The sequence below is a fragment of the Notothenia coriiceps genome, unplaced genomic scaffold (genome assembly GCF_000735185.1).
Source record: "Notothenia coriiceps isolate Sejong01 unplaced genomic scaffold, NC01 NC01_scaffold00037246, whole genome shotgun sequence".
NCBI classification, from domain to species: domain Eukaryota; kingdom Metazoa; phylum Chordata; class Actinopteri; order Perciformes; family Nototheniidae; genus Notothenia; species Notothenia coriiceps.
In genome coordinates this window covers 11,809,677-11,836,434 of record NW_011369947.1, presented here as the reverse complement: position 1 = coordinate 11,836,434, position 26,758 = coordinate 11,809,677, and the positions used below count along the sequence as shown (strand labels likewise).

At 40.7% G+C, this 26,758-nt stretch overlaps 2 protein-coding genes across 2 annotated transcripts in view; one reads left to right on the top strand and one right to left on the bottom strand.

Annotated features, from left to right (window-relative positions):
- Positions 1-17,987, top strand: part of LOC104966411 (neurexin-2-like) — a 36,932-nt gene extending 18,945 nt beyond the window's left edge. The window contains exons 3-6 of the mRNA XM_010795598.1: positions 1,113-1,136; positions 8,437-8,598; positions 15,091-15,529; positions 17,977-17,987. Of these exons, the coding sequence (XP_010793900.1) occupies positions 1,113-1,136; positions 8,437-8,598; positions 15,091-15,529; positions 17,977-17,987 (636 nt within the window). The remainder of the gene's footprint in view (positions 1-1,112; positions 1,137-8,436; positions 8,599-15,090; positions 15,530-17,976) is intronic.
- A 162-nt stretch (positions 17,988-18,149) lies between these two features.
- Positions 18,150-21,876, bottom strand: LOC104966410 (delta-like protein A). The gene is made up of 6 exons (XM_010795597.1): positions 21,849-21,876; positions 20,939-20,999; positions 20,707-20,837; positions 19,400-19,569; positions 18,733-18,949; positions 18,150-18,172 (listed from the first exon to the last, which is right to left on the bottom strand). The coding sequence occupies exons 1-6, from the start codon at positions 21,874-21,876 to the stop codon at positions 18,150-18,152; spliced, it is 630 nt and encodes a 209-aa protein (XP_010793899.1).
- Between the last annotated feature and the right edge of the window lie 4,882 nt (positions 21,877-26,758).

Sequence of the window (26,758 nt, the reverse complement as noted above, 5' to 3'; positions counted from 1 at the left end):
ACAATCCCCTTCTTCACAACACCTATCATAATTCTGATATGCCACATGATGCCTTATTAATTGATTATTATTTTTTTCCCATTTCAGGTGTATGTGTTCCTCCTTCCAGGGAGAACACCCATTGCTCTTTATTGTGTAAAACCACATTAAGTTACCTAATGACCTTTTCATCTCCTTTTTAGGTTGCTGCAGATATCAGAACCCTCAGTGAAATGCCTTTCTCTCTATCCTTCTCTATCCTTTTCTGAATCTTCTAAATTAATGATGTTTCCCTAAATGCCCCCAGTGACTTCACATCACTGGAAATGCACCCTTGCTTTTACCACAATTGTACATTTTTAAAATGCAATAATAATTTTTTTGTTTTCTCTTTCTTAAACAACATTAATCCCTTAATGACTACTTGGGGAAACATTTCTGAGATATGTGCACCTATTCAAGTGATCAAGACATGATTGGCCTCGCCCAGTACAAAAGGACTTCAATTTGAAATGGACTAGAGCCCAGCGCCAGCTGCTGACCAGATTAGCTCGTCAGATTGAATCCTGACACTGATGAACTTCTCCTTCTTCCCCTTCCCCACTCTAAACAAACACCCCCATCAAAACTACCCAAATCCCCCCTGTGGAAGTTGATTTTCTAACTCTTGTCTCTTTTACTAACAACAAGCTTCAGAATTCTTCCAATTTGATTCTTTTCATTGGTGAATTTTCTTTTCCCTTACCTTTTATGATTTCAAAAACTAACACTGTGTCATTCACGGAATGTGAACCATCTGTTGTTTTCTCTAATTAACTTGCGACTTACATACTAACAAATGTATTGTTATCCTTTTATTCCTTTCCTGTTATTTCATTTGGTAGATTACCCTAATTATATAATTGCTTTCTTTATTTCTTTATTTGGATGTTATACTATATAAATAATAGGACAAATATTTATTTGAAATCAATGAATATTAAATTCATATTTGTTAATGAAAAGAAAAGCTGGTTTCAAAAACGCAATTTTCTTTTTTTCTTTTCCACTTTTTTGGGGTTGAGGTGTGTTTTCTTAAGTTTAAAGTTGGTCATTTTATTTTTTCTTTCTCCTCCCCCTGTTTTCTCCTGAAGCACGCAGGCATTGGACACGCTATGGTAAACAAACTGCATTATATGGTAGATATCATTCTAATTGTCTTATACTTTGGTTTGCCCTGGGTTTTCCGTTACCTCTCTCTATTCTGTTTGCTTTACTGAAAGTGCAATCCGCCATCAATTCCAAGGTAGCTGAACAACTCCACCTCTCTGTTTTCTTTTAGCCCTCTCTATATGTTATTGCTTTTTATTGCCATCCAGTCCTCCCCTTCCTGAAAATATTTTACGTGTTCATCCAAAGAGGTCTGCCCAAAAATACAAAGATTTTACATTTATTTAGATTTGATTTATTTTGCTTTATTTTTTGACCCTTTTGATTTGTTTTATTTTGTTTTACTTCGAACAATATCCGTATGAAGAAATAAAGAATCATAATGCAAAAAATGTTTTCTCAATTGAGTATTAGAAAAGTTACCTTTTTACTTTGTTGTTAATCCCTGTCCCCTCCTGATTTATTTTCTTAGAATAACCCTATGAATAGAGCGTACACAGCAGATTTCTCAGGGACACAAAAAGCCTACTCGAGTAACTCCAGTGAGAGCAAGTAAACAGTAACTTTTCTAACAACACAAGAGAAACGCAATGATGATCTTCCTATCTTGGAATTGTTCACCGTTTAGTGACCTGTTATCTTAGTTGGCCATGCTGTTGTTTATGGAGTCATGAAGAGTATGTACAACCCTTGATTCAGAGGCCAAAGCTTTCACTATAAAGTATGCCTCAAATGAGGGTTTGATCCCATTAGTGGCCTTAGCTTGATTAATCAACCAGATGGGACTGTTCTTAGACCTGCACCTGCACACAGTGCTGGCCTTCCACACATGTGGGCACTAAATAAAGTGCTTTAATTTGTCATTAGACCCCTAATTGGGTGCAGAAATGTAATTCAAGAGTACTGAAGGCTCATAAATAAGAATAAAATGGCAAGTGCAAAAATCTGGTTGACTGATCTTAGTAGACATACTCAGCCTTACTTGCTTTCACTGGACGAATCAATATATGAAGCTGTCTGGCCATTGATGCAGACCATAACGAGAACTGCCTGAGAACATCTGAGCTGTGTGCGATCGACCCCTCATTAACACTAACACTAACTTATTTTATACTTTACTGGCCTCACCCCTTGCATGAAGAGACTTGAACCCTCTTCCCAATCTTGTTTTTTATATACAGATTGCATTGAGTATATATGTATATGTATATATCCTGGCTAACATATATACATACATATATCACATTTCCTAATATAATCAATACGGCCATGAAACATGTTAGCCACGCCCTCTTGCTGTTTTATTTATTTTATTTCACTTTATTTGTTTTTCCTTTTTTAACTTCAAATTAACTTACTAAAATGAATAACGACCTCACATATTTTCTTGCTGAAACAAAAAAAGGGAAAAGTAAAGAGGGGACACAGACATTCATTTTTCTGGGTGAATAGAGAATTGATGCCCCAAGCAATACATCTGCTAAATCCATCATAACACATGAGTTGGAGGAAAGTGTTATGAGTCTCTGTATCTAGTGACTCACTCAAGCTCAAATCTGACGAAAATGAGTATGCAATCTCAAGCTCACATCAGAAATGATGTGGGGGAATTCTAGTACAATCATGTACGGGTGCAGATTTCCTCCATATCTAACATGGAAAGTGATACTATGACACATCATGCCATTGGAATACAAATTGCTCTGTTCACCCAAATCAGGGATGTCCTTTCTCCCCTCTCAATTTTCTCTATTCTTTAAAAAAAAAAACCTCTCATTTCCATTAATTTCATCTGTGATTGGTCCCATCCTGTCCCTCTTCCACCTCCACACCTCCAGTATCCAGTGGTTGTGTCCCTGCATCTGATGTGCATGTGTCCATCTGTTAAAACGTCTTCCCATCAGCGTACTCACAGGAGAACTTGCTGCCCAAGCCCCAGCGCGTGTCAGTCTGTTGACCACGTGTCTATGGGTTTTTATTTCTGTTGCTTTCTTTTCTTAACCTTTACATTGAAACCTTTCTTTTCCCATTTGTCTGGTGTCGTGGTGCCCTGCAATTACATTTCCTTCCCTTCTAATTTCCCATGTTGCTGCATGGTGCCAGATGGTTTACTTGTTTTTTTATTTACTAGTGGGTCTGTTTTTGTTGTGTTTAATGGAATACTCCTCCCATCCGCACATTATCCCTGTCATCTCCCCAGTTAAGTGCATGGCTTGTGTGTCACCCTGTTAGCCTGGATGGATTCATTTTGTTTCCTCTTAACCAAAACAAACCCTTGCCCATGAAATAACACATTCAGTCCAAAGTTGGACCTGGTTTGAGCAATCAAATTTCAGAGGACTTTTAAAGAATCCTCACCTACTTATCACTGACTAAATTGACTAAAAAAGTGTTACTAATCTACTGTTTGAATCAAACCTTTGTTGTAACTGTACTAACAACCATTTTTGTGTCTGACTTTCCCTTACTTACAAAAGTACTAACCGATTTTGTTCACCCTCCAACCCTAACTATTTTCGACACACAACTAAAAACTCCCCCTCTTTCTCTCCCCCTCCCCTTGACAACTGTTGCCAAACAACACTTGCCTCAGGCCTCCCAACCCTCCCTCATTTACTAACCTAGATATGTAGCTCAGCTAAAACTACATATTCCATATTTAGCGTTGAAAGACAAACCCTCCTCATACAATAAATTACTCAAATACGCGTTGACAAGCTGCCAGACACCTACTGAAGTCCACTGCTGGATGAGAAGCTCCCTTTTCTATTACTCTTTTGAACATACTCCCCTCCTGCGGGTCTGGCTTTGACCTGAGCTAATGGGGGGGCAATGTGGTGCAAGGTGGTAATGTGTGATCTATTATGATACATGTGAGCGTTCAACTGTGTAATCTAAATATAACACATTGTTTCTCCCTGCAAAATATCAAATGTAGTGCCAACAAGGGTAAGTGATACATTTTCAAGGTAAGCTTGCTCTTCTCTGCAAGAATTACAATGTTGAATACATGAAGGTACTGATGGGTGTCTGTACCTGGACAGACTGTGCTGCATGACAAAAGTAGCTGACATAGAAACAAAAATCTCTTGCTAAAAATAAAAATGGGATGCTGGAAATCACGACTGCCTTTGGGAAATGAAGGTAGAACATTTTTGTATTCCTCAATGATGTGTGCACAAAGTGAGTCACACAAAGCTGAGAGTTGAAAGGGTAAAGCTTCATATACCGTAATGTGGGATGTGGAGAATTTCAGCTGCAAGACTTGCTTTGATCTTTCTCCTCAAACCCTCAATATCATCTGGGTTCATTGTGATGCTCTGCTTTATGGATAGCTGATGCACAGGACATGTTTTGCCTTCAGCTCCCTTTCCTTATGTTGTTTTAATATCCTATTCAGCACTAAAGTGGCAACCAGAATCCTGAAAATAAATAAAGACAATGGATGAGTTGGAAGATAGATGATAGTAGAGGATAGGCACTAGGAATTGTGTAAAATGATTTAACGGTGTTATTAACTTTTACGTGTGATATAAGTGTTGACAGTATTGTTCTAGTTGGAATCTTGTTGTTCTTTTATTATTTGACAAAATAGGGGTCTTCTTGTCGGATCGTTCAGTTGCCAAGAGCCTGCAGTCATGGAGCCAGTTATGGTCAATGAGGCTGTAACACGCTCAGCTGATCACACAGTAGGACACTACATGTGAAGCCCCATTACAAAAGCTTTGTCATTCTGTCGGTAGTTGTAGGTTTATGAGGAATAAGCATAACATAGAAAGATGGGATACATTTATATCATAACAGAGTAATATTTCCAACACTGGGCTAAATTGGAATGCTTCCCATATGGTTTCATGGCTGTGTCAATCCCTTTACAGTTAATCTATCTGTACACAGCTCCAGACTGTTTCCTGGGATATCTGGGGCACACAGTTCAGCACAGATCAGCCAGCTATGTTTGGTTTATGTTTGTACTCGGCTAGAGAGGTATTTGAAGAAATAAAAACAAGGAATCCAACAGAAGCGCCAGTGGGATTTGTGTGCTATGTGTGTTGCCTTATTGAGATAGCTTATTTTCAGCGTTGCTTCTTAGTTGTTTGAATCAGGTGTTGGTGTAAGCTCGAACCAGGCCATATTCTCAGAATTTGCAGCAAAGGTTTTTATTGTTATATTCTCAAAGCTGTATGGCTTCCAGGCCAGCAGCATCATGGTTTTTCTAGCAGCAACCTGGGATATTATCGCCCTTGTCCTCCTCTGGCCAGTGATGCAAGTGCCTGTAATATTACTCAATGAGATGAGTGTGCATTCTGAATTAAACAAAGTCTAGCTAGCTCTTGTGAATAATCACAAAGTCACCTCAGAGAAAACCCTTGGATATTTGTTCTGCTTTTGTTTATTTTTGACTATCAATGCATGTTCTTATTTTGGAACATTCTGGGTTTTGTATTGCCATTTTCTGATTACACAATGAATCAATGACTGTAATATGATTTCCCCAGGGATTAAAACCAATTTAAGTGGTGGAACCGGGATGGTGGAGATGGCAAGAGAAAGAACAATGAAAATAAAAATGCTTACCTCAAATTTCCCCTTTTTAGTTGGGAATTGTTTAGGTGTCTGGCAGCTAGCCAATCATAGTCCTGCATGGCCCCAATGAAAAATCAACAATAGTTCACAAAATATTCCCCCAAATCCAAAAAGCTTTGCTTGGCCCTAAAACATGTTAAGCACTTAAGTCCACATTTTCATTTCAGAAGATCTACAGGTAATATGACCATTTTACATCCTATCTCCTTATACGAGAAGAGGTCATGCCCCCCCTCCCTTGTATCTTCTCCTTAGCTTCTTGACACCATAGGACACATTAAGTTGCCCTGCTGAAAGCCCAATCTGAGATCTTCAAAGACGACCCCGACACACCAGCACGTTCAACCGCGGACTCCTCATGCCATATACATCTGACATATACGATAGGTCTTTATCCCCAAGTAGAAACAGCAGACATAAAAATGAGTTGCCCTGTTAAGAAGGGAAGTACAAAAAAACGAAAACAAAACTGTCAGGAAAAAGAGAAGACACGCACTTAGCTGGGGCGCCTGATCTGTTGAGTGCAGTTGCTACGGTTTCTGTTCAGCCTAAGAGTGTTTGATAAACCTCATATTGAGGCCTTTTTCTTGTTTTTCTTCTAGGATAAATGCTATTTTTGTAGATTATTATTGGTTAAAATGTGTCTTTGCTCAAAGCCTGCTGCTCTTAAAAGGTGCTCATCAGAACTACAGTCAAGGAAAGCAGTATCTCTAGATATAACGTGCAAAATAAAATTCACTCTTCATGTATTCTTTAAACCGCCATGGTCTGGTGTTGAATTTCAAACAGTTGCTTCAACTCATCATGTTAGGTCTTGTGTTACATCAGTGCCAGAGTAGTCCCCACACATGCTGATGTAATTTAGGTTAGAACTCCTTTTGATAGTCATATTCCAGTAATACAAGGGTACCGAGACTCAATTTTAGAGACATCAAAATACCATTTGAGCGAAAGAACAAAAATCCAATCTCACGGAAAAGCCTGGAGGATCCTCAAAAATGTACCCTTTATACACCTCTATTATTAAATTATTAATTTTTTATATTAAGTCTTCTTAAGTTTCAATCCACACTATCTCCTGCCATCAGCTTGCGGCTGTGTGTTTGATTCCTCCCGGCACTTTTCGCTCTGTTAGTGATCAAGCATGTAGCATAATGTGTAACCTTGCACAAAAGACAAGACTTCAGGCAATTAAACATTACAAAGGAGTTTATTTTTACTGGTAGTCCCTTAAAGCCCCTGTCACACTGTCCCGAAATTGACACCAGATGGACACACGATAAAGGAAATGTTCAAATTCGGCTCTGATCGTAACAACATCGGGCCATTCGTGAGGGCATCTTAAGCCATCGTATGACCGCCGGTGGAGTTTCTCAGGCTCCGGCAGCAACTTCGTGAGCGGTGGCACCATCTTTGGCATGCCAACAAATTGCAGAAGGACCTTGCGAAGGTTCAGTTTCATGTTGAATTTGTGTGTCCATTTTGCCCTTAGTAAGGCACTCATGAGGGCATCTTGTCAAATCGTGTCATCTTCATCTTTACTTCGTGTGATCATCGGTGCCATCGGGCATTTTTCGCCTCACGAAGACAATACGAAGGGAACAAGAATCTGCCCGATTGTCTTAGGAAGGCAACATGACTACGTGAAGCCCTCACAATGCCGTCGTATAGGCATCGTATTATAGTACGATGACATCGACATTGCATTTATTGCACAACCAAATCATGTAAACATATTATGTAAATAACCTAATTTGTGTTCTGTGAAACTGAAAAGGATATTACATTGTTTGTGTTACTTTCTTTGCAGTTGTATGTCTTTAATGTAATTTAGGTTAACTTCCTGTTTTATTTAGGTGCTTTTATTTTGAAGGCGAGTTTACGTTGTTGACAGGAAGTTGTTGTTGCTATGGAAACAACATGACAGAGATAAGTAATATCTTCTAATCTACATATAAAGACGGAGAAAGTAAAGAATAAAGTGTATGTTTAAATGTTAGCATCCCCCGAAGAAGCACAAGCTCTTACGTTGAGTCTGAAACATTCTAAATCATCAGTAACGTCTACGATCATATTTTCGTGTGTGGTTCGGGTGCCATCGTGTGGCCTTCTGTAGGCATCATACTTGCTTCGGCTGTTGCTTGGCTGTTGACCAAGTTCGGAGCCATCTTCGTGCGAAATTCACAATTCCACATTCGTGTGTCCATCTGGTGTCAATTTTGGGACAGTGTGACAGGGACTTAACTGAAATGGGGTTCAGCAAAGGGGTTTTACTGAGAAGCTATATCAATCACAGGGAAAGCCCTGTTGATATTTTTTAAATGATGTTACCTATAAGATCATGTTTTGTATACATGCTGCTATATAGATTTTGCACTTAATCTAGTATAGGATTACATTAAAGTATACTCTTGCAAATTAAATCACAATTCATGATTACACAGTGGGCACAGCGCTCATTCATTTTTGTTCTCTTAGCAACTGCACTCTAGAGTGAAAGCCCCCAGTCTGAGTGGCACTAAAAGCAACAAACCAATCGCTTCCATTTAGGGGACGACCCCGCCTAGCACCAGTGTTTAATCCACTTTCTTCCTTGTTTTTCCTCCACATTCTTCTAAATTCTCTCCATTCTCATCATCCTGTATATCTATCCATCTTTTCCTGCTCTCTATCTCTGCCTCTCTACCTCTCACTGTCTCTTTTGGGACATGCCTATGTCAGGTGACCATCTCAGTGGATGGTATACTGACCACCACTGGTTACACCCAGGAAGATTACACCATGTTGGGTTCAGATGACTTCTTCTACATCGGAGGGAGCCCCAACACCGCCGACCTGCCCGGATCACCAGTCAGCAACAACTTCATGGGCTGCCTTAGAGATGTGAGTTGATCTGAATGAATCAGTTTGTGATTGTATACTGTATGTAGCTGATCACACAGGCAACCATGCCCACACTGTTCTTTTACTTTCTCTCTGCCTCATGCTAGCAGGTTGCTTGCTGTTGAAAATTGTTGCAACTGCACCAGCCCACATTAAATTGTGATTAAATCAGTTTGTGTCTTTACACTTTTGGTAATGAAAAATGAGATCATCAACATCACAACGTTGCAGTGAGAACAAACAGCTTGTTTGGCCGTGCATCATCCTCACACATACTGAAACACATTGGTGTTGACTCTAACACCTGAGCATCATCATTCTGGGCAGACAGTATTTGAGCGTAGGACGTGTGAGACATCATGAATCCCTTTCAAGTGTTTGTTATTACTCCTCCAAACCACACTGCAGACCAAACAAATCCACAGGCATTGATTGCACACATCACAGTGGGATATCGGAAAATCACAAAGTTCCAGATTTATACTCATGGCATGGAAGAGTACACATAGTAATACACATTCGCAATGTAGAGGACAGTTGCTCTATAAACAACTTTATTTCTTCAGGTTTGAAAAAAAAGTGACTTTTATTTTCACCAGAGTATTAAATTATAATTTAACAAGCTGTCAAGAGGACCAATCACAGCTTAAAGTATTATGCCCTTGTAAATGTAATGACTTGTATAGAGGCGACGCAACATGGTGCCATCGCATATCCTCATAAAACCACGCTGATTGAATAAGTAATTACTTCTGCCATCACTTTTAATGGATCGCACAGTAATCGCCCTATCTCTAACTTAATTATGCCTGTAGAATTACATTTTCATTATTTGGGTTGCTATCAGAAGGATCCCTAGTGGGTCTTAAACTTCCCAAGGCGTTTAACTATCCTCTCCCATCAAGACAGGGCTGGATTTACAGTCAACGTACAGACGGGCAAAAGGGAGGGGAGGGGGTTTCAACGGTAGGAAAACAGACTATAGTGAGTGCTCACAACAACAAATAGAGGTGAAAGTGAAGAGGGAAAATTAGTCAAGTGTTGGAAATGGAAAGTCGGAGCAGATGGTTGGAGAGAAGAGCATTTGAGTAGCTGTTGTCAGACTGAGTGATGAACCAATAAATAGCTAAGCGAGGGGGGATGCAAATAAGGAAGAACTAGCCGGAAGTACGCGTTTAAAAGAGGACATTGTCTTAGGATATAAAGTAATTTCGTTTATTAGCAACACTTTTAAATGGATTGCAGTCAAAGGTTATACAAATGGAATATTTTGAGGTGATTAAGATTTTATTGAGCTGGAAGGGAACATCTCTATAAAAAAGACATCAGACATATGACATTTATGCTTGACCTTGTGCCAAGGGCTGTGTACTCCGGTCTGGGTCAGTACTGCAAAACATGGCAAACAAAGTTATTAAATCAAGTATGGAAATCTTAAATATCTGGTTTCCTCAAACCTAGAGAGGCAGTTTGCTCTATAGATGTATACATTAATCAAATGTATTTGTTTACTGTTGATTTAAGTGCAGAGTATGTCCATGTGTGTGTATCCAACATGAACAGCCTTTACAGTGTTTGATCCACACCTCTCAAGCTGGAACTTCCCAGTTCATTTCCTGGTGTTTGTGTTTTATGGTTTTAACCTTTCAGCAGCGCTCAAGCTCTAATGGCTTTCCTACAAAGGTAACCACGTAGAAAGGCACTGAGAAAACCTGCAATGAGATTAACTGAGAGCGCCAGGTAAAGTAGTACAGTAGTAGCTGAAAATAAAGTGAGTGTCTGGGGGTTAGGCGGCGGTGTGTTTCATCCTGTGCTAGTTCTGTGGCACAGCTCGGATTATCAGTGGCGTTATGGTCCTGGGCAGAGCTTTCATGCCGCCACCGTGGTCAAACGCCTTTGATACGCTTGGCCAGTGCCCTCCAGGCAGAAAAGGAAGCGCACAGCAAAGGAAGAGTAAAAAGGCACCAAAAGAGGCACTGAAGCCATATGAAGTTTTTTTTTTACATAGACTGTGTGTGTGTGTGTGTGTGTGTGTGTGTGTGTGTGTGTGTGTGTGTGTGTGTGTGTGTGTGTGTGTGTGTGTGCGTGCGTGCGTGCGTGCGTGCGTGTGTGTGAACGTTCAAAGTCACCCACATGCTATGATCATACCCAGTGTGATGTATGTGTGTGTTTGCTGGGCTCACAGTTAGAGTGCTGTGGTGTGAAATTAGGTTTCTTTACTCCTCAGCCCCCAAGCCTTGATTCCTCTCTTCTTATGTACATGGCCATCTGTCTCACCACCGCAACCTCCGCCTCTTTATCTCTCAACCAGACAGTGACCTTGCTATCGCCCATTTCACACATCTCCCTCCCATCTCTCTCTCAGTCCCCCTCCCCTCCTCCCATGTCTCTCAGCACCTCTCTCCACCTCTCTCTTCCTCTCATCTTCCCTTTCTCTGGGGCACTTTTGTGTAATTAAGGCCACAGTAGTGATGTTGGCACGCCATCTTTGCCATCCTGACGGCCAAATTAAAAATTGATTTCTTCGACTGACTCCATGCCCTGGGTGAATGCTCTGGCCCTCCTCTCTCTTCCACTTTCTCCCCTGCTCTATCTCTTCGTATTCTGGTCTCACCATTTTTGCACGATAAAATCTTCTAGTGTTGTCCATTGCCCCACCTCACACCCCACCTACCACGATTAAACCATCATTTGGGACTAGATAGTCTGAAGTGTGCTGCTGCAAAGCCTTTTCCAGCTGGGCTTCCTTATCACTAAGGGACAAGCAATGCATGCAACCAATAGTCATGCTATGACTGCCAGTAAATGCCACTTAACTGAATATAAATATAGAAGCAGGCTCAAACTATGCATGTTGGCTCATCGAACATTCACAACCTAAGCAGTGTTAGGTTTGCAAAGTTTCACAAATCAATGGAGTCACCCATGAGGCAGGCTGTGGCCCGTGTCAGAGCTGCTCACACTCTGACTTGTGTAAGATCACTGAAGTCAATCCAAGTCAAAAACACCTTGTGGCTCTCTTACCCGAGTCAATAATTCAGAAGAAGGGAGGTTACAAAAACCCTGTTGCTGGACATTATTATCGCTGCTCAATATTTCAAAGTTTGTGAGACCTTTGACAGTGGTCTTTTAATCAGTGGACAAAGCTGGCCAGTTTCATTGCAGCAGGCAATGTGGCTTATTATATAAGATGTCCATACCTGCTTTCCCAATTCTAAAGAGCACATATTTCTAGTATCTGTTTAAAGCCAGACACCCTGAAATATTTGACGATATGAAAGAAAGGCATTGAGTATAGGTGCTGAGTCAGCAGATGCATTCATATATTCATACATAATCTGAGGTCTTTGCATTCTATCTTATTTGATACAGCGTTCAGATTTTGCCCTGTGTGTCTCACACACTTTGGTTATCCCATGCATCACTCTGCCCCTCTGTTACCCTCATCTTTCTCTCATTTGTCATTCACCACCATCTTCCTCTTGTCCCTCTGCTGTAAACCCCTCCCTTGTATTCTCATGTACTTTCTGCAGTCTGATCTTGCTTGTTGTTTCCCTTGCCTACACCTATGCTTTTGCTGAAGATCACATACTATCAATAGCCGATAATAGCATAAGTTACAGAAAGCTAATTCCTTATAGCTCAGATTTGTGTCACCCTGTACAAAATCCTTCCGACATTAGTAATCTTGACAGCACTGACATATCAAAAGCAGGAAGGTGATCTCATCTCTGCCTAATCATGTACTTTGAGCACATTCACGACTAAAAGACCACATCCCAGAGGAGTGCATTGTTTGCTGTTATTTGGTATGTCAATGATGTCATATCATGCTATTACATTTAGCTTGATTATGTTCTCAGTTGACCTTTTTAGGTTAGTAACATGTAGTGAGGGTAATGCTAAGGGAAAGCTAATGTTGTTTGTAACATTGACAAACCTATTATCGCAAAATTAGAATCTTTTACTATTAATTTACAATTGCAGTTTTGATGATAGGTCAGAGTCAACAAGATTAACGATCTTCTGGAAACACAAATACCACAGCAAATATAATGTTAGTTTGTTTTTAATATCTTAAATAATAATATATGGGCATTTTGACATAATGAAGAATTGAGCCCTTGTGGACTGATTTCCATACTTAAATGAAATGTCCTTATTTAGATCAACATGCATTGCTCCCTCTGTGTACAAATACAGTATGTATGTTTGATGTGGTTGTGAATACTGGGAACAAGTTATACACCTTAACCCCACTATATATAACATATAAATTATTAATCGTGGCAACCTAACACTAGATTAGATTTAGGTTGAAGTATAAAATTAGTCATTAGAGCCACATTGTAGATATAACAGGCCTGAACATCATCTGCTGTATAATGTTGCCAGCTTTATGTCCTGCTTCTTTTCCTTACATGCTGTATGATATGTCCTAACCCTAACCCAGGCTGTCTATTCTGAATAAACAGAGCAGCATGGATAAACTAAAATAAATAACTCAAAATGAATATAATTTGTTTCCCTTCTGCCACTGCATTTTCTCTCTTTCACCTACCCATCTCTTTTTCTAACAACATATGCCAGGAGAGCTCACGCCTTATTAGCTGTCAGTTGTAGCGTTATCCAGACTAATTACCAGGACTAATCTCCACTAATGGCAACATTATGAGGTGTACAGTACATGTGGCAGCGTGGCCAAAGAAGGAGATAACCAAAGAAGGCTTACATTCAGGAATAACCCAGCACATATGTGTTGCTGTGGTTCATCCTGTGCCTGAGTGTAGGAGTAGTGTTTATGAAGATGTTGAGAGAAAGTGTGTGCACGCATGGAAAAAATAGGTCAGATTTGAGGGTGTTTGGATGAAAGACAATGAGGAATGACAGCAGCAGTCTGGTAAAATTAGATAGTCAAAACCCAAGAGTGAACCACATTGCACGGGACAAGTCTTGAGTGTGCAAATATGATATTGGGCTAATGCAAATCAAAGCCAATGGAGACTTAATACACATGGTTGAACAGAGGTTTACACTACTGATCAAACTAGCTATGATATATAGCTATCTATTGTTCACACCACAAGTGTTGCCCAATTTCACAATTGACATATAATGTTGATAAAACATTTTGAAACGTCAAATATGTAGATGTGTCATTGTCTACCATGAGGAATAGATGTAAATGGCTATGCTGAAGATAATAAATCGATGAAACACTGTATGGTATGCATTTAAAAGAGTGAGTGATTATATCAGTTCACAGTTTGTAGTTAGTGGGCAAAAGCATCGAACACCACTGACATGGCTAAAGGACAAGTGTTAACACAATGAGCAGTTGGCCCTCCTGTCTTTACTCTGACAATTGCCAGAACATGCCTGCTGCCGGGATCATCCCTGATGCTTTACAGCAGCAGGACGATTTCCTTAACCTCGTAGCTGCGACAACAACACAAAACAAAAAAGGAGAAAAATAGTGCCTTCTCTACATTCCCTTTACCTGTCAGGGAGAGTTTGTGGGGGTGAGAGGGAGCGTGAAGAGCCCTCAAATCATGGGGGGAAACTCACACAGAAAAATACAAAGACCTCAACTGCTTCACACTATTACCTTGAGGACGGCCTTGCAAATAGCTGTCTACAGAGTGTTCAACAAATAAAAGGAGAACTGAAACAATGAAGACAAGGATAATTTACTTTGCCGCTAGCACTTAATCCATTATGAATGCATATAGTGAGACATAAAAACAGCCTTTGAGCTGAAACAATAGAGCCGCATTTCATCAAAGGCATTTGGAGACATTTACATTAAGGCCGCAGGCAACATTTATTTCTCCATGCGTCTCACTTTACCCTGGAGCCATTTAAGTTACATCCATTGACTGTGCTTATACACATACTGATATGAGCTGCTCTTATTGTACCAAAACAAATAGTTTGTGTGCTTTACGGATTTGAACGGGAGCTTATAAAGTGGGCTTCAGAGCTTGATGCACAAACACACACACGGATGTCAGTAGCATCAATGGAAGCATGCCCCGGGCAACTCATTGGCACTAAGTGGTTGTGCACCGTTTTGAAATCATTCAAAGTGAAAAAAAGGATTGCACATAACATCAGTTATCTTAACAGTCTTTAGGATCTGTATTTATTCAGAGATAGTTAAACTGTGTTTGTTTCATGTTGTGTGCTTGTCTCCAAATATTCAAGAAAAAGTAATGTTCAACACTCACATCTTTAATTTCACGCTGCTGACAAGATTTCCCAGCAGCCACTATCATGACACTTGAAATTAATTTGGGCAATTAGGGTACATCTGTGGGATCTCAGGATTATGGAAGCAATGTTCACTGTTGCATCTGCATTTTTTTGAGTCCATTTTTAAATAATTATCCAATTCTAGATTCCTATTTGAAGCCACAGAAACTTGTAACTACACATTTGTTATACAGCATTCTAAACTGGTAAGCACTTGCTCTCCTCTCTGCTCTCCAGGTGGTGTACAAAAACAATGACTTCAAGCTGGAGCTGTCACGGCTGGCCATCGATCGAGACCCTAAAATCAGCCTTAATGGCGACTTGGTGTTTCGCTGTGAGGACGTGGCCGCCCTGGACCCCGTCACCTTTGAGACCCCCGAGTCCTTCATCTCCCTGCCCAAATGGAACGCCAAAAAGATGGGATCTATCTCCTTCGATTTCCGCACTACGGAGCCCAGCGGGCTCTTGCTGTTCAGCCACGGCCGTCCTCAGGGTCCCAAAGAGCAGAAGCCTGGTCGGGAGCTGAAGACTGATTACTTCGCCATGGAGCTGCTGGAGGGGTATTTGTACCTGCTGATCGATATGGGCTCTGGAGAAACAAAGCTGAGGGCCAGCAACAAGAAGGTTAATGACGGAGAGTGGTGCCATGTGGATTTCCAGAGGGAAGGGAGGAAAGGTGAGGGGTGGTTTAAACTTGTCATGTTGAAACTGACAACTGATCTTACATTTTGCTGTGCATGTGCAAACTTTAAATGCAACTTTTTTAACTGAGTTAACATTCACATTTATCATTCACATTTTATAGCCAATCCATTTCTTATTATTCACATCAAGAAGTATTTTCGTGTCAGACAGATATTTGTCACCCAACATTATTTATCATATACAATAATAAACTTGTTTTGAATTAAAAAAAAAACACCTTAAGGTGCTGTTTGACTGTAGCAAACAGCACCTTAAGGTGATGTGATCATCCTTCATGAGAACTATGCTGGTTAAAAAAGATAAAATACAAATAAAATTCACTCATTTACCAATCTTCTGCTATTTGGTCATTATGTTTATTGTTTATATAATTGAATAGAATTAGGAGGGATGAAACTCTCTTTAATGGTCACACATGCAGAGCACACAGCACACACAGCCTCTGCATTTAAAGTGGACCTATCATGCTATATTTGAATAATATAGTGTAGGACCATACCTATATAAGGCATATTTATACTTTTTATTTTTCAAAATACCAAACAGATCATGCATTTTAGCCATTCCTCATTTCGCTCAATTTAACACTGTCTTTGCATGGGCTGATTCTGTGAGAACAGCACCATCTACAGGCCTGGCATATATACTACAGCTGTGACGTCACAGAAGTGTTCAAATCTGGATCAGTCTGTATCAGATCCGTTGCAGCCCCTTTTTAAGAGATTTGGGTATGGAGGAAAATAGAGAGAGTTGTGTTTTCTGACACTTGGTGAGTTCCCTGGAACACCGGGGACACATATTCATGTATAAAAGATGTACAAAAGTGCATTTTGCATGATAGGTCACCTTTAACCTATCCTAGTACCAGGAGTGTAGTACTAGGAGCAGTGGGCAGCTATTGTACTGCGCCCGGGGAGCAATGGGAGTGGGGGGGAAGGGGGTTTTCCGCTGCCTTGCTCAAGGGCACCACGGCAGGGCAGGAGGTGAACTGGGACCTCTCCAAATAGCAGTCCACACTCTATATTTAGGTCTGTTCGGGGACATGAACCGGCGACCCTACGGCTCCCAGTTCAAGCCCCTACTGACTGAGCCACTGCCGTACCTGTTACATCAAACAACGTTTTGTTGTCATTTTATTGTACATCAATACAATTCCTCACTCACATTCCCAACGGAAATTGGCTTTAGTTGAAACTTTACAATTACGGCTAAATATATATACATGTNCAATTGTGACATCACTTACCCGACTCTGGGATTTGTAGTCTTTCTAGTTGCATATTTTTCATAGTCTTATATTTCAACAGTTTTACGACAAACTGTGACAGTCACAGTTTGTCGTAAAACTGTTGAAATATAAGACTATGAAAAATATGCAACTAGAAAGACTACAAATCCCAGAGTCGGGTAAGTGATGTCACAATTGTTTTCCTCCGCTAAATATAAGAGATAGCTAAGATAAGATAACTTTAACAAGATGCCTGTGTGCTTAGTACCACGTTGTTATCATACCAGCAATGGGTCTTGCTCGTTATTTCACTTCCCGTCTGATGAAAGGACCAGGAGTGGCTGGATCAAGTTAGCTACCTAGCTAGTAGCTAGCACGTTAGTTAGCATTACAGCCTTAGCCTTGTCATTTGTATTAGCCTTAACATGAAGTAACATTAAGAAACCCAAAATATTAAACAGTAAGAGTAGTAGTCATATTTCGTGAACCCTTTGAAGAGTACTGTCACACCGGTGTGATCATTCTATAATACACCATTTAAGCCCGGGGGAGAAATGCTAACGCTAACGCTACATTAGCATTGGGAATCTTTTATACTTCATGCTATCTGCACAAATGGTTGACATTAAACATTAAAAAGATCAGGCAGTTCAGAGAGAATCAAAGGAAGGCAGGCAGGCAGCTTTGCATGACATTCTTCTGGACGTGTTTCATTGTGGTGATAGTAAGGGTAGTCAATCCCTTGTTTAGCAAGACAGTAGTGACGGCCATCTTGATGACGTGTGTTGTTGTGCAAGACCAGAGATGTAGTTTATTGATCGTTTCACACAAAAACATGTGTTACTTCACAGTTTTACGACAAATTTTTTTTTTTGACTGGCAAAATTATCTTTTAAATTGACAAACATCATATGTGTAATTTGTGGCACAATTCAAACGGGATCGAAAGATAATCTTTCNGAAGTAAATATAAGACTTTCTTCCGCAGTATTTCGTCAAATTATGATATAAATATATGATTTTCGAGTTCCAGACACTACAATGAGACTCGCGAGTCGGAATTTTGCTTTTGAAAAGACTCGGTTTGATTTATTGATTATAATTTATTAGCATTTGCAAGCTACAATTAGGTAGCGGAACTCCTTTAGCTCCCCGTCGGGCTCATTTTTGACTCATTGATTTTCTATTAGTTGCACTTTGAGGTGAAAGTAATGCTGTAATTGGTGGCAAGAGAAAAATATAACGTTGCAAACGACTGTTATCAGTGACAGATTGTATACGTTACTGGCCGCAATACAGGACGCGGACAAGGACTTGAAATCCTCTTAGACCGTTTTGTCGTGTTTGTCTGTGTCAATGCACTCTATTTGAGGGTGTGACCTACACCTAAATCACAATAAAGAAACGGCTGACTCACACTTTACTTCTGTTGCTGATTGGCTAATGGTTACACAAGCCAAAACATCGTTATGACATCATAAAGTGACCAAAATCTGATCAGCTCATTTTCAGACAGGTTTTTATAGAAATGGATCAGGACAAAAAGAGAGAGAATCTTTGTTCCTGAAACTTTCAGAGTCTCTTTCTACAGAGGGGACACATGTTGATGTAGAAGAGACATGAAGAAGAGGGGACACATGTTGATGTAGAAGAGACATGAAGAAGAGGGGACACATGTTGATGTAGAAGAGACATGAAGAAGGAGGGGACACATGTTGATGTAGAAGAGACATGGAGAAGAGGGGACACATGTTGATGTAGAAGAGACATGAAGAAGAGGGGACACATGTTGATGTAGAAGAGACATGAAGAAGAGGGGACACATGTTGATGTAGAAGAGACATGAAGAAGAGGGGACACATGTTGATGTAGAAGAGACATGAAGAAGAGGGGACACATGTTGATGTAGAAGAGACATGAAGAAGTGGATTTCCAGTCTCTCTTACCGTTGGAGCAGGGCGTGGAGGAGCAGTGGTCGATCTTCTTCTCGCAGGTGAACCCGGCGTACCCTGTGGGGCACTGGCAGAAGTATCCTCCGTCGGGGTTGTCGGCACAGCGGCCGTCGTTGGAGCACGGCCCGTCGGCACACGTCATGGCACTCAGCTCGCAGTTTTTCCCATAAAAACCGTGAGGGCAGGTGCAGGTATACATGTTTTCCAAATCCTGCGAGGGGAAGAAATAGAAACAGGTTCGGCATCAAGGTCTGTCTTTGGCAGCTGCTGAATCTTTTTGTATCTCAACATCTGTGAGATTCCCATTCGGCGAAGTTGAAACTAATATGTTTTATTTAAACTTATTGCTTTCAACTAACCTAATTACAGTTTTGTGAAATCTGTTGACATAATACATTTAATTAAAGTCAACCTTTCAGTGTAAATGTGTCTTTCTGCAGAACAACTACTTCTGGTACTTAAAATATATTTTGATGCTAATCCTTTTAAATCTAAGAACACATTTCAATGCATGACTTTGACTTGTAACTGAGTATTGTTACACTGTGGAATTGCTACTTTACTTATAATCTGAATACTTCTTCCACCTACTGAGCCCCAGCTTGCACGATGTCTCGATCCTCCCTACTCATTTTTTTTTGAAAGAAGACCAAACACTTACGGCACAGCTTCCTCCGTTGCGACAGGGGTTCCCGGCACATTCGTTGACCTGCATCTCACAGCTGGACCCAGTGAAGCCCGGTCTGCAGGAACAGGTGTAGCTTCCCTGACCCGTGTTGCTACAAGTGGCTCCATTCATGCACGGCCTGTGGTGGGTGCAGTAGTTGAGATCTGGAGAGACACATGTGGATTAGCCACAGCTCAACACATGGCAGAACAACAGCAGCAGCAACAGAATGTGTTTTGTCCTCCGGCACACTTGACTTTTTCTCTTCTTCCAGTGGTTTTTTGTTTCCTTTTGAGCCCTCCCTGCTGTCCCTGCTGTTCCTGCTGTTCACGCAGAGACAACTGCTGCTCTGTTGTGGCTTCTGCACCACAGTGGTGAGGCTGTTATGTTGCTATTTTGATCTTCTTCAATTTCTTTTTGTCTTTACGAGACTTTGAAATGTTGCTAAACAGTCCTTGGCCGGAGAGGAAAGGTCCTGAGCAGAACTACCCTAGATAAACTCGGCATATAAATCTAAACGCTCTTTTCCTAATGAGTATTGCTTAAACTCTGACACAGATGTGGTTTCTAGGGAAAAGTTGGGCTACATTTGGTTTAAACGTCACTTTTTCTTTGGACATATAGTTTCTGTTTAATCAGCTTTTCAATTAACAATCTTCCAAATGTAGTTAGGGTCTTTTTGTTTATATATCCATTGAAGTGCTGTTGATGTCGGCGATGACACACAGCAAAGATCCTGAGCTGAACTATAAAACTCTGCATCTATACACTTTTCTGCACTTTCGAGTCCCGGCTCTCTTCACATTAAGCATGGCTTAGGTTATTGGCAATTGATATAAACAAAGACACAGATGTGTTGATTTGCGAGATTTGGCTAAAGTTGGTTTAAAAGTCACTTTTATGGATTTATAAATTCTGTTTAAATCGCTTTTCAACCCCCATTCTTCCAAAGGGTCTTTTTCTTGTTTAACCTTAACTTTCTAACCTAACACTTTTTGATCAACAAAATTCCCCAATTGATATAAATCTAGACACAGATGTAGTGGATTGGCGAGGATTTAGTTTGGACATATTGTTTAAACAACTTTTCAATCTGCATTCTTCCAAATGTAGTTAGGGAATGCTCTTATTTATACATCCATCAACATGCTGGTGATTAAGGACTTTCAGGTAACCACAACTTTCACTTTTTAACCCAACTTCACACTTTTCCATCAGCAAATCACCGTATCAGTGCTCTCTGCTTCCTTTCCTTTCTCTCTTTCCTCCTCACTCCCCCCACGCTCTCATCTCATCCTCACCTTGGTTGCAGAAGAGCCCCCCCCAGCCCTCCTGACAGTTGCACTGCCACGGCTGCTGGCAGGTCCCATGGAGGCAGCCCGGATAGCGGATGCACTCGTCGCAGTAGCGGCCTTTGAATCCCACTCTGCACCTGTTGTCCAATTAGGAGGGAAACGCCGGTCAGAACACTCACATTACTTCATGTGTCCCACTAATTCATGAATGCCCCAGTGAACAGGAGAAACAACGTACTTGCACTCTCCGGGTTTCTCACAGAAGCCGTGCTCTTCATCGCAGCCTGGCAGGCAGATTGCTGTGGAAGAGAAAGAGAGAAACTGTTTGGATATTTGTTTGGTTTTTATATAAATCTCAAGAAAGTCATTACAAATCAAGGACAGGGAGGTGCTCTGAAAAAACTGAAATGCTGACGTATATATATATTTGCTTTCAACTAACCTAATACAGTTTTGTGAAATCTATTGACACAATACATTTAATTAAAGTCACCGTTTCAGGTTGTTCAGTGTAAACCCATTAGCTGATACCTTAAACTCCTTATCACCGTGGAAGAATGTTCTGCTTAACATAGTGCTGAGACAAAGGAGGGAGTGTGTGAACGTGTGTGTGCCACAGAGTCTACACACACACACACACACAGCCCACCCCACCACCCTCTTTTTTTTTTCTTCTTCTTCGCTGCGGGTCAAAACTCTTTTATTCATTCTGTACACACACACACACACACACACACACACACACACACACACACACACACACACACACACACACACACACACACACACACACACACCTACTCTCTCTCTCTCTCTCTCACACACACACACACACACACACACACACACACACACACACACACACACACACACACACACACACACACACACACACACACACACACACACACACACACACACACACACACACACACACACACACACACCTCACCTTTTTCTGAATTAACCTCACTAACACATGATTGTTGAATCATCCTTTCATCTCATCAATTGAATCTAAGTACACAGTTAGCTACAAAATGTGTTTGCTACAACTAGCTGATGTATAAAACACAATAAGACATACTGTGCAGCAGTGAGACATTACGTGCTATATCATGTTCATGATCACATGAATTAAGAATTACCTTCACCAGTTTGTGTTTGGATAATCATGTGGGGAAAAGGTTGTTGGGAAGTCTGTGTGCCAGAGCTTACAAAGGCAAAGGCTCATGTTGAACACATAACAACGTGGACTCTTTCATAAAAAAAAAAGATTTGGGAGGGGGATGGACATAGAGGACAAACAGATATTCAAGGCCGCCAGAGGGATGGAAGTATTCATGTGTGTTTTATCCTGCCATAAAGTAAGGAAAGTGTGGGAGGAAAGAAAGTGTCATTGGGGAAATGCTTTGGATTTTCAGCGAGAGAGGGGGAGTGATGATTGAGGGAATGCAAAAAGAGACATTCAGCAAGAGAGATGGTGATTTTGATGATGATGATGCATCACCAGCACAGTTGATGAAGGGAGTAAGAGAGAAATGGATGGAAGGAAGAGAGGAAATGTCCACACAATTGCTGTGGCTGCCAGAAAGAGGCTCATCAAATGGCACTTGGCACAGTGGGCCTCTGCTCCACACAGCTGGTGGAGGAGGGAGAGAATGGGCTTTGACAGCAGGGAGAAAATATGGGAGGGAGGAAGTGAGGGCTGCAGAGGAGAGGTTGCAGGGATGCATGTGCAACCAGCTTGGAGGCATTCAAAACACGGGGCTCTTTTGTACAGGGCAAGGCAAGCGGGGAGATGGCTCTGTGTACAGAGTGTGAGGCAAACTCAAAGGTTTGTGAATATGAAGAGCAGGAGGAGGAAAATATGGAGTGATACTGGCATGGCAGAATAGAGGAAGGGACGAGGGGCGGGGAGTAGGATATGTCATGCCACAGTTCATGTTTTCTCTTATTGGTGGGCAATTATATATATAGTATCAGCATTTCATCTGACTTCCTTATTCAAATAATATGCTTCACACCCGGAAGCTGCACCTTCCTCAGTGTTTTTGTGGATATCTGTGGATGTGAAAACTGAATGAATAAACACATTCTGTAAAATGCTAATATATTTCCTACTTACAAAGTTAAATATCTATGACACAACACTTTGAATCCCCCAGGCAGTGTTGGAGTGTTTTGGAGTGTGAGCACTGCAGAGGCCTGCTGAGTGTGAATGTGTGTGTTTATCTGTGTGATTGAGTCAATCGCTAGAGCACAGTCTAATAGAATAAAGAGACAGCTTAGGCAATCAAAGCAGAGAGGGAATCTTTGCTGGCAGATGCAGCAACAGGATGACCACTCTATTCTAATTTCAAAAAGTCTTTAATTAGTGGCGTCAGAGTTTCTTTCGATCTTTTTCGTTAGAGTAGGGGGAGATGCATTAAGATAGGGTTTTTTAAAAGCTGAATATGTATGACCTTAAGTGCAGGAGTTGAGAGGAGGGGAGCAAGGATAATGGAAAATTGCCTACTGTAATATTGATGCTAAGACTTTGATTTAAGGAAGAACTTTGGATGGGAGTGAGGAAGAAGAGATATAACACTAAGATTTCTCTCACTTGCGTTTATACTTCTCATCCACACATCCCCTCTTAACTTCCATAAGACATCAAGCTTTCATTTACAAAGAAATACAAATCTTCATAATTTGCCCTGTTAATATAACCCTACTCCTATTACAATCGTATACTCCTATCTCTTTCTGGGAAACACCTGCCAGTATGACTGTGTCCTCTATCCTCTATGCTGTGTTTGGATCACACTTCTTGAGTGTTTGGTTACACATTGGACTCTTCCCATTCAAACACTTCTCACAATTAGTGCAACCTCAAGAGTTTAGAAGGGTACACTTGTTCAATGCTTGTTACTTCATGTCCATGATATTACTTTCTAATATTTCATCAGTATTAGGAAAGTTCTAAATACCTACAAAAAACCCAAATGTAGCAAGGCCAGGGATTCTATAGGGAGTGTAAATAATCACTGTGCTATCAGGCATTGGTTGTAATAACTAATTTTGAACACCCTAGCTTGGAGTTTTGGCTTTTTTGTGTTTGTTTTTAAAATGCTGAGTAAGACATGCTTATTTGACACAAATCTATAAATTAACTTTCCTGAACATTTTGTTTTAAGTAACAAATACAGTTCGAAGTAGTCTAATATCCTCATAGTCTTCTACACCAGGGGTTCCCAACCTTTTTCCCGAGAGCCCCCCCAAATGACTCCTGTTNGATGGACATGTTCATGTAGAAACACTCTGGCTGTCACAGGGTGGGCTAACCCAGGAGATTAAGAACCCATAGAGGCTTTAGTGTCAGGAAGAGATCATGTTTTGACATGATCTCTTCCTGACACTAAAGCCTCTATGGGTTCTTAATCTCCTGGGTTAGCCCACCCTGTGACAGCCAGAGTGTTTCTACATGAACATGTCCATCATAAGTGATCGACTAACATCTGACACTCAGTGGTCGTGATGTGTTTGACTCAGAGGGCAGCTTAGGGAAAAGTGATGACCTACAGTAGGGAGGCTTTGTAAGTAAGCACTTCTGCTTACACTTTCCCTTATACACACACACACACACACACACACACACACACACACACACACACACACACACACACACACACACACACACACACACACACACACACACACACACACACACGATCAAATGTACAGAAACACAATGTCAAATTGGGCCTGCAGCTCCAAAACTGTACTATTGACACACTGAAAAACAAGAACTTGCAATAATTGGAAGCATCATTTCAAGATGTTCAGAAGCATTTAATTTACAATAGAAATGAAAAAAAATATATATATAGTTGGTTTAAACCCTTACTTATCTGTCAACACACAGTATACATGGTATATTTAGATATGATAGGATGTATTAACATAATCTTCACACCCTTCCTGATATGTCAGCCATAAAGGGAGAAAATGGTTTCAAGGCTCTTAACTTCCTATTAAGGGAATGTATGGCTGCATGCAGAAAAAGCCACTGCATGCTTAATAGTTCACACACTCCAGGTGCATCTTTGTCACTCTGCCAGAATGATGATGGTTTGCTTAAGAATAAGTTGTTTGACTGTTTGTAAATATTCATATGAAATGTTCTATTAAGAAGGTGCTGCTATGTACTCCGCGAGTGAGGAATATTCTAGTGTTAATTGCAGATGGTGGGTAAACAACAAACAAATATGCAACAGTAGGCTGAACCAGACATCTAAAAGTTAAGCAGAACCACAGCATTACACATCACCGTCTCCCACCTGGACAACAACAGCACTTATGTTCATCAACTTCAGTTCATGATTCAACATCTAGTTCCCCTTCAATCTGATCACCAAAGTTGTTGACCTTGGCATCACAACACCACTTTGTATCTGGATACTGGACTTTCTAATTACAGACAGGTAGGTAAGACAAACACATTTCATAAACCCTTACCCTGAATGGATTAGTCAGCAGGGTAGCTGAGCATTAACCTTGTGTTTTCAAATAGTATTCCATACACAATACAAAAGGACGTATTATTTAGTATAGTAACTGTTTAACATAATTCACTCTGTGGTTGTCTAGTAATGACTTATTTTGTCCTGGTCAATCAATGTTATGCAAATGTAATGAAATATTGCAAAGCTGATGAATAAGTAAATTGTGGAAATTGTAATTAGCCATTTACACTCTTGACTTTGCCCTGTGGCGTTCACACTCTGCCAAGTCACCGGCACACAAACCAAACAATGAGCTGACCAGTGAGCGCCTGGCAGGGCTGGAGCCGCTGCCTGCCGTAGTCTCATGTGTCCACCCTGGCATGACCAGGTTTCCACCAACCATCAGACAGAAAGGCTTCTCAGATGCCCAACACAAATTGCCACCTGCCACCTGCCCTATTATCCTGTGTGCAGGCCTCCCTCCACACCCGCAGCCAGATGCTGAACAAAGACCCCTACACGACTGCAGCAAATACACAAATCACTTGTATGGTGTGGATAATTATTTCAACATATGCAAAGAGCTCTTCACAACTGAGGGATGGCACATCGTACAGCATTATTCAAAATGAATCTCAGTTCCTGAGCCTGGTCTATAACAGACATAGTGGGATAATATTTTTGTAAATAAAGCAATGTTCTTTATATTAGAGGTTGCTGACATCTTAGCCAGTAATAACAGTTTTGCACTTTTTCAATCAATGATTCCTGGAGTTTACATTTGCAACTGGTCATGTATGTCAGTGCAGAGAGCATGCCAATACCTGAAGCTGAAAGGTAGAAGAAAAAAGATCCTGATTAGCATGAAATTGGGCCATGCTAAAAGCCTTGGGCCCTGGAAAAACGCCAAGTTGGGAGCTGGTAGCCATTTAAAAAGGGACACCCCATCCATTTTTCAAAGTGGAGCAGGCCACACTTTTTGTGTTTTCCAGTGACAAGCAAAATATAAATCAATGTGTCTGGGGCAGCGTGGAAGCCTGATGCGTTAATGTGGAATCGATAACTAATGTCAAAGTCATTTTTCCTCATATTCCAACCTATAGTCGCAAGGAGAAGGCAAGAGCTGGTGTGCACCACTGGGGAGTGGCTGAGGGTCATTGGGCTGAATGAGAAAGAAGAGTGCAGAGGGCATTCTGGGATGCCTTGCAACATATATACATATATAAACTACTGCAGCCCAATGTTGAGATGACCCTCGGGTGGTAAATGGTCATATTCCAATAACAATGGAAGGTACTTTTTTTTGTATTGTGATACTTAAGATGAAAGAAATGAAAACTATCATAAGAAAGCATTATGAGATAAATGTAGTCTTATCTCTACCTTTTTTGGGGGTCAAAGTTGTTAAGAACACTTGAAAATAAATTCCAGTCAACAACAAATAGAGATCATGTAAACACATTACACAGTCAGACAAGTATGTGTGTGCTGTCATAAGATGTATGAGGAGAGCATAAAAAGAATAAAACATAATGATCATCACAAATAAGTTGGCAAAATGTATGAAGCAT

Coding starts and splice junctions, on each gene's coding strand:
- LOC104966410 (XM_010795597.1), bottom strand. CDS start 21,876: ATGATTATCCAAACACAAACTGGTGAAG. Junction 21,000..21,848: donor CCAAACACAAACTGGTGAAG/GTAATTCTTAAT, acceptor TCTCTTCCACAG/CAATCTGCCTGCCAGGCTGC. Junction 20,838..20,938: donor GAGAAACCCGGAGAGTGCAA/GTACGTTGTTTC, acceptor ATTGGACAACAG/GTGCAGAGTGGGATTCAAAG.